The sequence below is a fragment of the Ictidomys tridecemlineatus genome, chromosome 4, assembly GCF_052094955.1.
Source record: "Ictidomys tridecemlineatus isolate mIctTri1 chromosome 4, mIctTri1.hap1, whole genome shotgun sequence".
Lineage (NCBI taxonomy): Eukaryota > Metazoa > Chordata > Mammalia > Rodentia > Sciuridae > Ictidomys > Ictidomys tridecemlineatus.
The window spans coordinates 141157134-141174606 of record NC_135480.1 but is presented as its reverse complement, the minus strand read 5'-3'; the positions used below and the strand labels follow the sequence as shown (position 1 = coordinate 141174606).

General features: G+C 40.4%; 1 protein-coding gene across 34 annotated transcripts in view; it reads right to left on the bottom strand.

The window, feature by feature from the left end:
• Positions 1-17473, bottom strand: part of Trpm3 (transient receptor potential cation channel subfamily M member 3) — an 819042-nt gene that overhangs the window by 92892 nt on the left and 708677 nt on the right. For 26 of the 34 annotated variants that reach the window (XR_013438078.1, XM_078047505.1, XM_078047535.1 and 23 more), the window contains 3 exons: positions 9609-9709; positions 7979-8113; positions 5557-5607 (listed from right to left, as the gene is read on the bottom strand). Coding sequence is in view for 33 of the 34 variants with exons in the window: in XM_078047505.1 (XP_077903631.1) it covers positions 5557-5607; positions 7979-8113; positions 9609-9709 (287 nt within the window). In the remaining variant the exon portion in view is untranslated. Of the gene's footprint in view, positions 1-5556; positions 5608-7978; positions 8114-8678; positions 9502-9608; positions 9710-17473 lie in introns of those variants that run through there. The other 8 variants (XM_078047511.1, XM_078047517.1, XM_078047512.1 and 5 more) reach the window with 2 other exon arrangements.

The window sequence follows — 17473 nt, the reverse complement described above, 5'->3', positions numbered from 1 at the left end:
GGCTCGCCAACAATTAACGGCCTGCTCTGTTCTGTGTGGTAAGGTGACATGAAGGAGTCCAGAGTATGCACAGGATTAGAGGAGAAGGACAGGGTCAGATGTTCTTGTTGAAGTGATATCCGGAGGAGGGAAAGGTTCCTTTAGCAAGGCATGGGTTTGAACTCTGCCTGCAAGGCTGATGACTGGTGGAAACAGAGAAGTTGAGGGAAATCTATTTCTTATTAGAAGAGTGGAAACCCTTTTGGGAAGAAGAAACAAATTTGACAAAATGAATAAAATTGGGTACAATTTAGATGTCGTGGGATTACTGTGTCCTGGGTGGACTCTAAAGGGGATGGCATGATGTGGTGCTGGGCTGGTGGCCTGGATCACCTGTGACCTGTAGATGTCTCACATGATGCTTTTGCATGGCTTCTCCTCGGACGGCCCTGCTGGGAAGTGGGGAACTTTCTGGGTCCTCTAGCAGAGGACAGCCAGAGGCCAGAGACATGGCTACTAAGTGCAAACAGTACAAGGCTGGGCTGTGGTCTTGGCTCTGTCCTCTTGTGCCAATGGACTCATCATTTTCTTTCTCTGTACTTCAGTTTATGCTCTGAAAATAGGTGATTTGGACAGAGTTATTTCTAAGGCCATGCCTGTGTCTGAGAGTGCAGTTTTAGGATCAGTACCTGGCAGCTGCTCTTATTTCTATACTGCCAGGCCATTGGGCAAAGACACCTATCCAGAGCTTTCAGGGTTCATGTAGCTTCCAGTTTTCCCCTGGAATTCAGTTAGTGGGAACTGGGGGCTCAGAATCAGGAATGGTAAAGGCTTAGACAGGGATGGGCTGTGTTCATCGTATCCATCTCCTTTGGAGAAAGCAGAGGAGGTGAGCAACCCTTCACATGCCAACAGATAATGTCCCAGAACCTTGTGGAGGAGTCTTCCTTTGCTCAGGGCCTTTTCAAACTGGAATTTTCTTAGCTTCCTTCATACTGCAATAATACGAATTCTGCCTGCTGTTTCTGTTACCCTCCCCCACCCTTTTGATTATATCTTATTTAAATTTTTTTTTTTTTTCATGGAGCTGAGGATTGAACCCAGGTACTTGTACATGCTAGGCAAGTGCTCCACAACAGAGCCTGTCCCCAGACCTCCCTACCCTTTTGATCATGACTGGTCATTGGCAGAGTCTGGAAAATGATTTTCCATTTCCTGCCTTAACATCACGTGTTAGGTCACGTGGCTTGCTGGAGCGTCTGGGCATGTGGGAAGGTATAGTCTGGTAACTTAAAGACGTTGCCTTCTTTTTTCAGACTGTGGACGACTAGTCTGAAGGCAAGTTTTAACCCATGCCATGTTTAACGATATCTTAGTTAAAGAATAGTTCGAGTTCACTTATTAGACCTGCTTTTCAAAATGAACTGTTTTTTTCAGAGATCACCTCTTGATATTGCTATCAGGTTTTAGCTATTTGATTTTTAGCTATTCAGGGACATTCATTTTTCTTTGAAACTCACAACAACCCTTCCAAATGAGATTGTTTCCTTCTGTTGTGTGAAAAGTATAAGATGATTGCTAGTTTTTCGATTTGCCAATGGTGAGTGAGGAAGACTGTTCTGGGATAGTTTTTATAATAAGGAAAAATACATTGAGTTCCTTTGAGGTATTACCAGGTAATTTGATTTGATCCCTGGGAAAGAGAGGACATTATTCCACTGTCTGGTAGATTAACAAGGTAATAGACTTAATAGTCAATCTCTTAAAAAATAGGAATACTTTAGCAAATATGCCTGAATATAAGGCAGGTTTATGAAAATGTCCTTTCCTCACCCCAAGTGTCAGAAACACCTTTGCATTCTGCTAACTTCTGGGTCTTACTTCCCATGTAAATGAACTTATCACCATTTCACCACTACTTCTGTATAGTAGTCAAATGTCACCCTCCTTTGGTGGGGAGGGAGAGTTTAGGTAACCTGAAATATTAGCACATTTACTTTAAGAAAGAAAAACTACTATTTGAAAACATACAGAGGCACAAATTAAGCAGACATTTTACTAAAATAGCAGGTTATATTTCACAGAAAAGCAGACACACTTAGGCCACTCTGGTTTCAAAGGAGAGCACTGGTACATTAATGGATTTATGCATGAATACAGTTGAGTAAACTGGATTGACTTATATCAATTAAAATTTCTGATGCGGAACAGCAACTCCTTTTCTCATTGTTCTATATTGCTCCCTTGATAGAAATAATTTGAGATCTTGAAAACAATTTGGGAGCAATTCTGCACATCTAATTTTTTTTTTTTTTTTGGTTTCAAAGAATACAAAGACATGTTGGATTTGGAGATATCACATTGGGTGACTTTCGATGGTCTCATCATTCCTAAATGCACTTCCTGGGTTTATAGTCATTATTTACATTAAACTTAAAGACACATTATCAAATGCTATGTTTAAAGTCCAGAGCTGTGTTTTCTAACTCATGAGCAGCATTTTGTACTGGAGTTTATAAATTCCTGGTTCATTTTGCCATAGATGAAACATGTCTATATATATATATTTCCCCTGCTATTGTAAAGAGTGAACAAGCTGCTTATTATCATATTCTCCAATTTTGAAAATTGAGTAAACTTCCCAAGACTTCCTTAGCATTTTAAGCCCAGTTTTTGTAGCTCTCAGTATCTTTTCAGCCTACATTGCTGGAAATAGTCTGGAACCGTGTGAGAAGGTTGTGCACCAATGTTAATTTTCTCTTGTCACTTGTTTTGAAAACACAAAACAGAAAGCTGCAGTGCAGCTCCCTTCATTCATACAACATCAACCGCAGGTGCTTCTGGCTCCTTCCACTACTATGACTATTTCTTCTGGCTCCTCTGGAGTCGGACACTCACCTTGACCTCAGAAATCACTTGAGGCTGCGCTTCCTGCCCCGACTCCTTCCAAGGGAAGAAACTAAACAAGGACTTACTCTGCCCTGTTCCCCTCAACCCCCCATCAGCAGTCCTTTTCCCTGGTGGAAGGATACATTGTTCTTAGTTGTTCAGTCCCTTTCTGGATGTTTTTTTCTTTTTAAAAGCCATTTCTTTCCAGTTACTAAATTAGTAAGTAAAGGACATGCTTATGTAACTATCTTCTTGTGCCAATACTTGGCTCACACTTAAAAAAAAATCTCTTTGCTAAAACTCCTTCCTTCTAAATTCTTATCATTCAGTTCTTTCTTTTCTTTTTCGGTACCAGGGGTTGAACCCAAGAGCGCTTAACCACTGAGTCACATCAACAGCTCTATTAATATTTTATTTACAGACAGGGTCTGGCTAAGTTGCTGAGGCTGGCTGTGAACTCAGGATCCTCCTGCCCTAGCTTACCCAGCCCTTGGGATAATGGGTGGGCGCCACCACGCGGGGCTCCATTGTGTTCTTTCTTGTTAGTATATATATTATTTTTGATGCATATTTTTAGCCAAGAAGCTAAACAAAACAAACCAAAAGAAATAAAAAGAAAAGAAAAACCCAAAGATATTTTATAGGCTTCTAATCATATAGGCGATGTGAGCAAATACAAGAGGCAGCTCAAGGGATTTCAGAAAAGAGAAAATGATCTTGCAGAGCAGAGTCCTATGGGGAAGAGAAGCTAATAACAGGGATTTTTATCATCTGTAGTCAGTGAGATCTAACTGCACAAATCCCATTGAAAAATCAGGCAAGACATTTGCTGCTGGGAGGGTGGTGGTGGAAGTGGATTAGCGACTTGTTTGAAGGCTGGGTTGGCCAATACCTGGGACCCAGGGACAGAGGCATGGCCGCCTCTTCAGAAAACCCCACCGACTAGTCTGAGGTGAAGGGATTATGCTTTGTATGTTATTTTAGAAAACCTCAAAACATTTTATTGAACATGAGCATCAAAGAGCTTGGGAGAATAAATTGAATGAGGACGCTTCTGAGTTTAGCTTCCAGGCGGTTTTAAGCCTGGATCCATTAAATGAAACCGTAAGTGTTGAAGGAAAGAGAGATGGGTTTGCATCTGCTTCGCTTGTTTTGAAAAGAGCTACAGGTTTGCTCGCTGACACATATGCAAATCCTTCATTAAGGTACCCTGGAGATGGGAGAAAAGTTTACAAGGGCCAAAAAAAAAAAAAAAAAAAAAGAAGGAGGTTTTTGTTTGTATATCCTTCACTTATTACTATCAAAGGTCTAGTGGGTTCAAATAGATGGATTTTAAACAGCCCCAGGGACTTTGCTTGACCTTTTGAAAAAACAATTTAAAAGTTGCTTCAGAGCACCTATAGGTCAGTTCTCGCCAATGACTTCCTATAATATGAAAAAAACTGTACTCCATTTTCAAACTTCATTTTGTAGCTTTCTCTAAGTATGTTCCGTGGACTTTGGTGAAGAATTGCTACAAAGGAATGATAGTGGGCATATGTATGCATGTGTACATGTGTGTGTATATGAGATGGGTAAGGTACCCTCATCTTTATTGTCCTTTGGAGTTAAGGGTTCAGAACCCAAGCTGACCCTGAAGGCAATTCTGTAGGGCAAAGGAATGAGACCTTTGCTAGGATTCAGCATAACCTTCCTATGACTTATTTTCATCTTAAAATGGAGATACTGCCTGGTAATAAGAAAATAATAATAATTCTACTTCATAAAACTGTTGTGCAGATTAAATGTGTTAAGATGCATGGGAAGCTTACAAAAACACTGGGCCTAATCATCACTCCATCGTAGCTCTTATTATTTCATTATTAATTAAAGATCGGGGCTCTAATCCTAGTACAGACATGACCACCCAATGCAGTTATCATCTCCTTGTTTCCTCATCTGTAATATGTGAATAATTCTACATGACCTATATCTGCCAGCTTTTTTCTTGTGATACTGGGGATTGGATCCAGGGGTGTTCTACCCACTCAATTTACATTCCCAACCCTATTTTTTTTATTTTGAGACTTGACAAAAATCTTCCAAGTTGCTGAGGCTGGCCTTGAACTAGTGAGCCCTCCTGCATCAGCCTCCCAAGTTACTGGAATTACAGGTGTGTGCCACCTGGCCTGGCTTACACCAGCTTTACCCCCTCATCCCCCATCAAATGAGATGATTGGTGTGACAACATGTTCTGAAAACCATTAAGTGATAGAAGAATGCCACATATATATTTGTTTTGGTGCCTGTTTTTTGGAGCTGTTCTTGTTGGTATGCTGAATGTGGCACTGTATCAGGAGCTAGTAAATGGAGACACTCCTGTGGTCAGTTCGCTCCCCAGGTAGTGAGGGGGTATATGGAAAAGTACAGGGAACGGCATAAATCCACCTGGCACAGGGAAAGCCTAGAGTTCCACTATTCAGAAGCGTTATGTCCAAGGTAAAGCATCTAAGACCATGGCGACTGGAGGTTAAACCACAGCTGCATCATCAGCAGAGGTGTCAGTTGGACAGACGCACGCGCACACCATTCTGGATGGGAGTCAGGCAGGCACAGGAACACTCTGGCAGCTCATGCAAAACGGTCGCTTTCTAATCACAGGAAGCGGTCAAGACAGGGCCTCCGACCTGGGGTCGAGAGGATTCTTACCTTTTTGACATCCCTGACCAAGTGGTACAATGTGTTTGAGGGCCCATGTCTCTGAAAACAATAAAGAAGAATCAAACAGTTTTGCTAGTCAGGGGCTCTAACTGGCAAGGCAAGAAGGTTCTGGAAGGAAGGGTTCTGACGGGTGGAGGGCAGTTTGTTACGATGGACCTTGTTTTAGTTGCTCAGTTTTGTTTGTCTTTTCTAAAGAAACACAGGCAGAATTTTGGATTGGATTGTCGCAAGAAAAGGTGTTGGAGATCCTAGGTTCAAAGTTTCTAAGGCATGTTGTCAATTCTGTAGACAGCTGGGCCCAGACGTCATCGAAGGAGTTAGTTTTGCAGCAGGGAAAAACATAAGGGCCAATTTACCAATTGGAAAAATACCTGGGCACATTGTCATTGAGACTTCTTTATTTTCTATAATGAATTAGAAAATTATCTCAAAAAGGGGTTGGCAAATATTTTCTGTGAAATGCCAGGTAGAACATATAGAACATATTTGACGCTTTGTGGACTAGACAGTCTTTATCAAATCAGTTTAACTATTATTGTACTGTGAAAGCAGCTATAGACTTTGTTGTTGTTGTTTATTTTCTTGTTGTTGTTTTTGTTGTTGTTTTTTTTGGTAGTACTGGGGATGGAACCCAAGGCCTTGTACATGCTAAGTAAGAGCTCTACCACTAAGCTTCATCCTCAGCCCTTCTGTTGTTTTTATATAAACAAGCAAGTTTAGCTGTGTTTCAATAAAACTTTATTCATGGAAATAAAATTCCCTGTAGTTTAAATATGTTATAGAATATCCTTCTTCTGACTGCTTCAACCATTTAAAAAATGTATAAAAGTCATTATTAGGGGCTGGGGTTGTGACTCAGCAGTAGAGAGAGACCCTGGTTTCAATCCTCAGCACCACATATAAAACAAAAGTTTTGTGTCCAACTACAACATATATGTATATATTGTATATATTCATTATTAGCTTACAGGGTGTACAGAAAAAGGGTGTGGGCTGGATTTGAACTTTGGTGATAGTTTGCTGATATCTGAATTAAAGGAAAAGCCACAGGCTGGGGAAAAGAGAGAGTTGGTGAAAAGATGTCTTTGTATTTGAGGTAAGAATAAAATGAAGTGAGTTTCTATTCTCTTGTCTCAGAAACAGGAATGCTAGATAAAGTAGAGGATGCCTAATTAAGTTTGAATTTCAGATAAATGCTGAACAGTTTTTAACATAAGTATGTCCCATGAAATATTTGGGATATATAGGTGGTCCTTCATATCTGTGAGTTTTACATTCATGGATTCCACCAATTATAGAATGAAAATATTTGGAAAAAAACTATGTGTTGAACATAAAAATACCTTTTTCTTGCCATTCTTCACTAACCAATACAGTAAAATAACTATTTACACAGAATTAGTATTATATTAGGTACTACAAGAGATCTAGAAATAATTTAAAGTCTATTGGAGGATGTGTGGGGACTCCTGGAACCAATTCCAGGCAGAAACAGAGGGACAACTCTACTTACACTAAAAACACTCTTTATTGTTTATCAGAAATTTAAATTTAGCTAGGTGTTCTGTATTTTGATGTGCTAAATGTGGCAATTTTCTTGTAGGATCTAAAATTGCAATGTTAAATTCTTAAGCAAATGTGTTGTAACACATTTAAGTACTGAAGCAATTCCTGTGTACTGCTTCAATCCTTGTCCATTCATGTGGACACAGAACCTGCTAGACCCTTGATTTTAGAATTTCAGCCTCCAGAATGGTGAGAAGTAAATGTCTGTTTTTTTTTATAAATTATCTGATCTTGGGTATTCTGTTATAGCAGCACAAATAGACTAAGACAGTCTCAATTTCCTTACCTATAAAACAGTGAAATTGACTCTAAAATCAAACCAAACCAAAACAACAACAACAAAAAAAAGCAAAAAAACAACAAACAAACAAACAAACAAACTTCTTTTGCGGTAACTCCTAACAAGAGGTATTTTACATCTGATTCCACTGTTGTGGGAAAAGAAAGAACTTCATAGCTCTGAAGTTTACAAAATGACACAGGTACTTAAGTGGCCTCCTTTGATGCTTAGAGCTAAATCATTCCTCTTCTGCCAATTGTCACAAATGCCCTCTGGATTTCAGAATAAATTGTGTTCCAATTTCCACAGCCTTGTTTTGTCTAAAAACATGAGAACGGTCCCTTCAAATGATGACCTAACCTTCTGCCTTGGATGCTGACAACTGAGCAGTTAAAACAAGTGGAGTCTTGGTGACTTGGTGTTTGTTGTCTACAAAGGTCTAAGGGAGTATTGTGAAGAATGATGCATGCATTTAGGGGAGGAAGAGAATCACAGGCATGTTGGGGGCAGGAGAAGGTAAGCAAAAAAACAAAGAAAATAACAAGTGCCTTAGCTTGGCCCTACCGTATTGTACAATTCCTCTAGTCTGGAGATGGTGAGAAAACGGTGCATGCTTACTCCATTCTCTATGAGTAATTTCACAAAATCCACTCTGTCCAAAACTAAGGCATCCAACATGGCTTGTTCCAGAGACCCCACCTGCAAATCAAGTCACTGAGTTAGTCTGCCCTGGGGTCTATGGATGCAGTTCCTTGGCATTTGCCTGAAAAGCTTAAAAATGGACGGCTTGACATCTGGTAAATCTTCAGGACATTCAAGAACATGCTAGAGAGACTGTTCCCAGTTCCACCTTTGGGACAACCATTGTGTTCGGGGGGCCTGCCTTTGGAAATAGAAGTCAAGGATTTCAAGGTCCAAAAGCTATTTCTTCCCTGAACCATTTTTTCCCCCTGAATCCTGAGAAGGTGCAAGAGTTTATGAGGCTTTTTCCCCTTGCCATTTTCTGACCAAATTTCTGCAATGCCCGAGAAGAGCCAAAGTAAGTATTTTACTGTCTTTTTTTTTTTTTTAACCTTCCCTGGGCTCTGAATTAGACTCCTGGCTCACTTGAGAAGATGAGCCCAAGGATACAGACCAAAGGGCCTAAATAGATACAGGAGGGTAGAAATGGGTAAGACAGAGGCAAGCTGGTGTCACCCAACTTAAAAAAAAAAAAAAAAAGAGCAACCTAATATCTGATTTGCCACTGGCTAGGATTCTAGGATTTCTTTTCTGTTTTTTTTTTTTTTTTTTTTTTTGGTGCTGGGAATCAAACCTAGGGCCTTATGCATGCTAAGCAAGCACTTTACCACTTAGCTTCAACTCCTAGCCAAGATTTTAATTTAATTCCTTTCATCAAAATTTCCCAGTGTCCAGATTCTTTGACAAGTATTTCCATGCTAGCAATTCACTAGCTTTACATGAAGACAACTGCTAAGCTCAGCCAAAGGCTGTTGAGGAAAAGGAAGGGTTAAGAGAAACCTGCCCATGAGTGGTAGGATTCCAGGCACAGAAATGAAATTTTGGGCTGTTGGGTTACCTCCTGTGGATGCATGTGTATGCCACCCATTGGGCAATTTCGCAAATTTTTATTTTTGGTAGAGTCAATTGAGGGAAACAAACCAAGAACAGTTATATAAAGCTTTGGTTCTTTGTGTTGTTCTTTGGGAGCAGGGAGGACCTGTGCTCAGTCACCAGGACCAGATGGCACCTGCTTGCGGGAGGCTTCTAATTCTGCATCCTGAGGCATGACCCAGCCGCAGACCAGCAGGGGGCGTCTCCACTTGGAAGCAGCAACCTCTTCCTTTTGCCCGCCTCACAGACAATCAGAAACAAACTAATTCCAGCTTTATACAACTTTGTGTTATATGTCTCTTTAAACACACGCTAAAAGATATTATCTACAGCTCTCAAAGGCCACTCAGGGATGGAAATGTATGACTATTAGGTGATGTGCTTAGTTATAACTTCCACCAGGTGGCAGCATTTCCTCAAATATGAGAAGAGGCGCCCCGGCCAGGTACTCTTGCGCAAAGCAAGATCTCATCCTAAAAAAAAAAAGGCAGTAGTTTACTGAGCCACTCTCAAAAGCTCCTTAAACAAATACCCTTGCCCAGGCAAGTGGGCTTTTTGGGGGTGACGATGTATACTCTACCGGCCACTGTTGCCCATAAATAAAGATCTGGCTTCGAGCGATGTCCACTCTGTTCCAGGCTAAAGCTAAACTCAGTTGGTCTGGGGCCGAGGCATTGGCACCTGTGTGTAGACAAATGGGAGAAAAGAATGGGAGAGAGAAAACAAGGATCAGTATTGTAAAGAGAAGACGCACTCTTTCGCTCTGCCACCGACCCCCTCCTCCTGAAGAGCAGGCTCAGATATGCAGCAGGGTTTCTCGAACTTGGCACCATTGAATTTGGGGGAGGATAATTCTTTGTCGTGGAGCTGTCCTAGATATTGCAAAGTATTGATTAGCATTCCTGAACTCAATCTCCTGGGTTCTAGTTAGCACTTTTCATCCCTCTCCCCATTTTCCCAGTAATGACAAACAAGATTGCCAAGTGGCCCCAAAGTATGGAGGGAAACCAAAGCAGCCTACTGAGAACCCCTGCACTACAGCCTGGCAGCTCAGGGGGTCCCCGGGACAGCAGCATCACTGCTAGAAATGCAAACCTCAGGCCCTCTCCAGACCCACTGAATCAGAGGCTGAATTGTTGTTGTTGTTTTTTGAGATGGGGTCTAGCTATATTAGACAAGCTGGTCTCCAACTCACCATCCTTCTGCCCCAGCCTCTATGCCTGGCAGAATCTGCATTTTAACCATTTTAAGATGATTCCTGCTCATGCTGTTGTTTGAGAAGCGCTTTTCTAGAACACATTTTGCTCCTGTGGTTAATCTGATTTCAAGAATGGTTGGAATTGTCTTTAGCATGGGGTGGGTCCTCGTCAGCTAGTGGGCCAGAGTTGGTATCTGGTGAGAGAGAGCTGAGCTCTCTTAAGAGAAACACACACAGTAGCTTAGGTGTACTTTAGGTTGTGGGGAGAAACCATTGGAAAGATTTTCCAGTTTCTCATTATACCCCAAACTCAGTATCTGGATCCGTGCTGTTCACATGCAGCCATTTAAATATAAATTAATTAAGATTGAATAAAATTAAAATTTCTGTTCTTCATCTATTTTAGCTATATTTCGGTGCTCGAGAGCCACATGTGGCTAATGGCTGGTGGATTGGAGATGACAGAAAGGACATTGTTATCTTTACAGAAGATCCCATTGGGACAGAGCTGGTCAGTGCAGGCTGCCCATGAATGCAGACTGCAAGCTGGTGATGTGAGGCTGAGAGTGGAGGCAGCGTGGTAGGCAGAGGGAACATGGGATTTCTTGAGTCTGCCATTGTGTGACTGTGTGCATAACCATGGACTTCTCTACACCACTGTTGGTCATCTGTGAAATGGGAACCATACAAATATCCTGTTTTACCTGGCTCAGGCTCTGTGAGACTGAATATCATATATGTGAATTCACATGAGAACAGATTTTTCACAATTCGACACCCTTGGTGCACTCAGGAAAACATATCCCTTGATATTTGCCCAAATTCATGCTGTTGAATATCTCAAAGTGGGGAAGGAGGAAAAAGAGAAAACAATCTTTCCTGGCTCAGATATTTTGAAGACTCTTATGTCTTCAAAAGCAAAAGTATGGGGCATTTTCATGTATCAAATGTAGCGTCCTAAATAATCCTGAGAATTGAGTCTTACTGTCTGTTTTGGATAGAGGAAGATACTAAGGGTCCAGGGGGTTGGAGTAAAATGTCAAAGATCAGACAGCTACTAACAGTGAGTGAACGCAACAAGTGCTCAGGTGCAGAGGTGAGCCTCACACCCAGTGGGCTCCCACCACTGCTGCTTCTGATGTTGCTGAAGGAGGGAGGGACAGTCATTGCAGATAGTGCCCATTCCTATGGGTGATCAGCAGCGGAGACGAGAAGCAGCAAGGCAGGGGCAGGGCTTTTGCTGATGAAGTCATATGTACCAGTAATTCCCAAACTTTGCCACCCATGGACTCACCTAGGGAGCACCTCAGACCAATTAAATAGCATTGCTTGGGATTATTGCTAAAGCTCTCCACATGTTTCCTATGTGCAGCAGAGGCTGGGAACCTAGACCACTTTCCCTGATTATCCTCACCTCTTTCCTCTGGGGACAATTAGAAAACAGGGTGTTTGCTAGATAGCTCTTCTCAAATTGTAGTGTGCATCAGAATAACCCGGAGATTGTTTTAGAACACAAATTCTTGTGTTCCACCTGCTGATATTCTGACTCAGTAGCTTTGGGTTGAAGCCTGAGTTTCTGCGTTTCTAGCAGGGTCCCAGATGCTGCTGCTGCTGATCTGGAACCACACTTTGAATAAGATGGCCCTGGAGAGCTGTAGGGTCATGTTCCCTTCATAGGTGGAAGAACATTTCTGATCCTGGTGTCCACACGTCGATGGGTTTCATATAAACCACAATCTTGGAGTAGATTGATGAGTGTTTAGAATGATGAATAATAATTTTGTTTGCACAGGGAAATTTCCATTAAGAAAATTAGTTTTCTTCTCGATAACAATAGTATGACTACAAATTCATACCAGGGTAACAGGTATAAATAGTGATAAATAGAAATGTGTCAAAATGTAGTGTCATCAATTTAGAGGGAAAGTAAAAGTGAAGACTCATTGGGATTGCATTTGGAAGGATGGGACTTTACATCTTCTTTGTTTTCCTTTTAAAAAATATAAATATATTTGAATTGACACATAGTAACGGTACATATTAATGGGGATATACTGAGACATTAAATACATGTAGGTATAATGATTAGATCAGGGTAACTGGTGTATTCATTGTCTTTGACATATATATGCAAATAATTCCATATATATATATATACACACACACACACACACACACACACACACACACAAAATACTCTTGGCCAGGCATAGTGACACATGCCTATAATCCCAGCAGCTTGGGAGGCTGAGACAGGAGAATTTAGAGTTCAAAGCCAGCCTTAGCAATGACGAGGTGCTAAGCAATTCAGAGAGACTCTGTCTCTAAATAAAATACAAAATATGACTGGGGATGTGCCTCAGTGGTTGAGTACCCCTGAATTCAATCTCCAGTACCAAAAAAAAATTCCTCTTGACTAGATATTTTGACATTGACTTTTTTTGGGAGGGTACCAGGGATTGAACTCAGGGGTACTCTACCACTGAGCCACATCCCTAGCCCTTTTTAATATTTTATTTAGAGACAGCATCTCACTGAGTTGCTTAGCACTTTGCTTTTACTAAGGCTTGCTTTGAACTCGTGATCTTCCTGCTCCAGCCACCTGAGCCACTGGAATTGCAGGCCTGTGTGCTGGATAATTCAATGAGCTATTTTGAAATATGTTGATAACTGTCAACTGTACATAAGCTATGGTGCTGCAGAACATTAGAAAGTACCCTCCCCTGCAGCCGCACCACTGTATCCATTCCCTCATCACAACCTCCCTGCCATGTCCTTTCCAGGTTCTGGCAACCATTCTTGTACTCTCTACTTCTATGAGATCAACTTTTTAACTTCCACACAGAAGTGGAAACACGTACTGTCTGTCTTCCAATTCCTGCCTTATCTCACTTAGCGTAATGTCTTCAGTTCCATCCATGTTGCTGCAAATGACAGGATTTCATTTATTTTTTATTTTTTTAAAATTTTTTATTGTTGGTTGTTCAAAACATTACATAGTTCTTGATATATCATATTTCACACTTTGATTCAAGTGGGTTATGAACTCCCATTTTTACCCCGTATACAGATTGCAGAATCACATCAGTTACACTTGAATTGATTTACATATTGCCATACTAGTGTCTGTTGTATTCTGCTGCCTTTCCTATCCTCTACTATCCCCCCTCCCCTCCCCTCCCCTCTTCTCTCTCTACCCCCTCTACTATAATTCATTTCTCCCCCTTGTATTATTTTTCCCTTTCCCCTCACTTCCTCTTGTAGGTAATTTTGTATAACCCTGAGGGTCTCCTTCCATTTCCATGCAATTTCCCTTCTCTCTCCCTTTCCCTCCCACCTCTCATCCCTATTTAATGTTAATCTTCTTCTCATGCTCTTTGTCCCTACTCTGTTCTTAGTTACTCTCCTTATATCAGAGAAGACATTTGGCATTTGTTCTTTAGGGATTGGCTAGCTTCACTTAGAGGACATACAATCAATCAACAAGTACATGAAAAAATGCTCACCATCGCTAGCAGTCAGAGAAATGCAAATCAAAACCACCTAAGATACCATCTCACTCCAGTAAGATTGGCAGCCATTATGAAGTCAAACAACAACAAGTGCTGGCGAGGATGTGGGGAAAAGGGCACCCTTGTTCATTGTTGGTGGGACTGCAAATTGGTGCAGCCAATTTGGAAAGCAGTATGGAGATTTCTTGGAAAGCTGGGAATAAAACCACCATTTGACCCAGCTATTCCCCTTCTCGGTCTATTTCCTAAAGACCTAAAAAGAGCATGCTACAGGGACACTGCCACATCGATGTTCATAGCAGCACAATTCACAATAGCAAGACTGTGGAACCAACCTAGATGCCCTTCAATAGACGAATGGATTAAAAAAAATGTGGCATTTATACACAATGGAGTATTACTCTGCATTAAAAAATGACAAAATCATAGAATTTGGAGGGAAATGGATGGCATTAGAGCGGATTTCATTATTTTTATGGCTGAATTATACTCACACATATGGACCACATTTTGTTTATCTGTTCATATGTTGATTCTGTATCTTGACCATTGTGAAGAGTACTGCAGTAAATGTGAGAGCAGAAGTTTCTTTGACATTCTGGTTTTATTTCCTTTTTATACTTAGTGATTTCATTTCCTTTGGATTCAGCATTACTGGATCGTATGGTGGTTCTATTTCCAAGATTTTTTGGAGACTCAATCTCATTTTTCCATAGTGGCTGTGCTCATATGCAATCCTACAATAGTGTACGAGAGAGACCCTTTGCTTATTTTTGTGTGATGCTGGGGATTGAACCTAGGGCCTTGCACATGTGAGGACCTTTTGCTTCTTCAGCTGTTCTCTTGGTCATTGCTGACTTGCTTTCACGGTTTATTCATCCCCCTTTTCATTCACATGTTACAAATTTGCATGCTACCCACGTAGATAATAACACAAACCTGAGCAAGAACGCAGCAGGAAGCAGTGATTAAGTGTAATCAGAAAAGTGTTGAATGAAAGCATGAAGCTAAAGAGTCTTGACTTTTTTAAAAATGGAAAACACATCACTCAAGAATGGTTCTGCATGAAAGTGTGGATCAGTGCAGGGTGAAATAACCTCCTGGTTTACCTAGGACAGTTGCAATTTTAGCACTATGCTGTTGGAGAAGTTTTACTCCTGAGGAAACCTGAACAGTTAGTTGATCAGCTTATCTTTAACTATGACTTAATACTGAAACTACAGTAAAACTTTAAACATACTCATTCCTGGGATGCACCTCCAGACATTCTGATTTAATTGGTCTGGGGCATTTCAGGTTTAGGAGCTCCCCAGGTGATTACAATTGGAAGACAGGATTATGAATCTCTAGTGTAGAGGAGACATGTTCATTCATTGTTGATTCTGTATTTTGACCATTGTGAAGAGTAAATAATAAAATTTTCATCTTTTACCTACATCCTCTAGTTACTTAAAATCATGGCATTTGCAGGTTAATGGATGGAGTTGGAGAATATCCTGCTAAGTGAAGTAAGCCAATCCCCCCCAAACCAAAGGCTGAATGTTTTCTCTGATAAGTGGATGCTGATCCATAATGGGGGTTGTGGGGGAGCATGGAGGAACTTTGGATGGAGCAAAGGGGAGAAGGGGAAAGGGAGGGAGCAGGGGAACAGGAAAGACGGTGGAATGAGATGGACATCATTACCCTAAGTACATGTATGAAGACACGAATGGTGTGACTCTACTTGTGTATAACCAGAGACATGAAAAATTGTGCTCTATTTGTGTACTATGAACTGAAATGCATTCTGCTGACTACATTTGTTCTAACTGGTCACCCTCTTTACAGTGTTTATGTTCTACTCATGAAGTGTTGGCACCCAGAAAATAAATGAATAGACAATGTACCTTTAGACTGTGTCAGTGCTGTGAACAGGGCCACCCCAGGGCATGTGTGACCTGTGTCCACATAATCAAATCGGTGCAGCAGCACTGTTCTGGCCACCAGATCTTGCATGTTCCCATGATAGATACTGTGCCAGCGAGCTGGGACAATACATTGGCCAGTCTGCCTCCCTGAAATGACAGCTGGAAATGGAGTCACTAGACAGACCCAAAGGCACGTGTATCTGTGACCTTCCGGGTATCTGGTTAGAAAATGCCCTTAGGTATTTAAAAGGATCTGGACTCCACATAGTTCCTGATTTGGGCTCAGGAAACCCCCCTTCCCCCACCACATGCCACTATTTCTCAGGGTGATGAGAGCAATATTTGATTGGAGACCCAATTGACTAGAAAAGCTATTAAATGAAAAAGTTTGGGAAGAACATTAGAGGAAGAAGGAGCATCAAGTGAAATGGCCCTAGTGTAGGAATAAATAAGGTAGGCAAAAGATGAAAATTTTATTATTTTCTCTTTCATAGGAGGCCAGAGATGATCTAAGTACATAAATCATGACCTGACAGGGCTTGAAGGGATTCATACTCTTGGTGAATGAGATGAATAAAGTCACTCTAGCCAAGGGAAGGTTTTGCAAAGATCAAGGGAGTGAAATAGTAAAGCATATTGGTAAGACATTGGATCTCTATGCTTGGGGGATAGTGAGAGAGAGGGGGAGGTGGTGTGTGTGTGTGTGTAATGTTCCTGATTACAGCAGGCAAAGGGTGCAGATATAATTGTGAGGCACAAAGCCTACCAATTCTACCTCCACCCTTCTTTCTTTATCCTGTAAATTCCCTTACTGTTTAATTAAGTCTATATTTTTATGACAAGAAACATTTAGATTTCTGTCAATCACATTACTATTTTTGTTTTTATCATAGTTCTATTATATTCTAGTATCAATGATCACAATGAGTCCTTTTGCTGGATTATATGCATGCATCTCTTGGTTGGTAGGTTGCATGATTCCGGAGTAGGTTTTTTCAAGAAGAATGTATAGGAACAATATTGCCAGAATTCTAGCATGTTTTAAACTTTTGTTTTTTAACGAGTTTTTATATGTGAATGCCTAGCTTAATATTGCATCTGTTGTTCTATTTTCTCCCGGTACTGAATGTTGCTGTTTTTACAGATCTTTCTACATCTAAGTCCAGCTTGATTTCCTGCCTCATAAGAGACTTGATGATTTTGATTGGTGGCCCACTTATCCTTTATTTATTTATTATTTGAAATTCAGTAATTTTATTAGGATATGTGTGGACATTAATGATTCTAGGTCAGTTTTTCTTGGCATAAGGTGGTTCTTTCAATATCTGACCCCTATAAGATAATAATAAGTTAAAAAGTTTTAAATGAAAATGTTCCTAAATTACATTTTAAAATTATCCTAAATTACATTTTAAAATTATGCACTCAAATTTAAATGTAATTTAGAAATGTTTTCATTAAAATTTTTGCTCTGATCTATTATTTTGATTTTTTTCTTTGGAGACACTAAGTATGCTTATGTTGAATCTCTCTTTTCTATCATATATTTTCTTTTTAATCCCAATTAACTTTTAGTTTCCATTTTATTTCATTTTTGTTCATATTTCTCAGTTTGTGCCCTGTGTCCTACACTGGACTTTTTAAAAAAATTTTATTTGATCTTGCATAATTTCTCATTTCATCTGCAATTCTGTGATGATTTAATTTTTCCTCTCTACTTCATTCCTCAATGCTATTCACATTTTATCTCCTTGCTGCCTACCTACTCTTACCTGAATTTTGGTATTGTGAGTTTGAACTATTTCTTCATAGATATGTGCTTTATTGA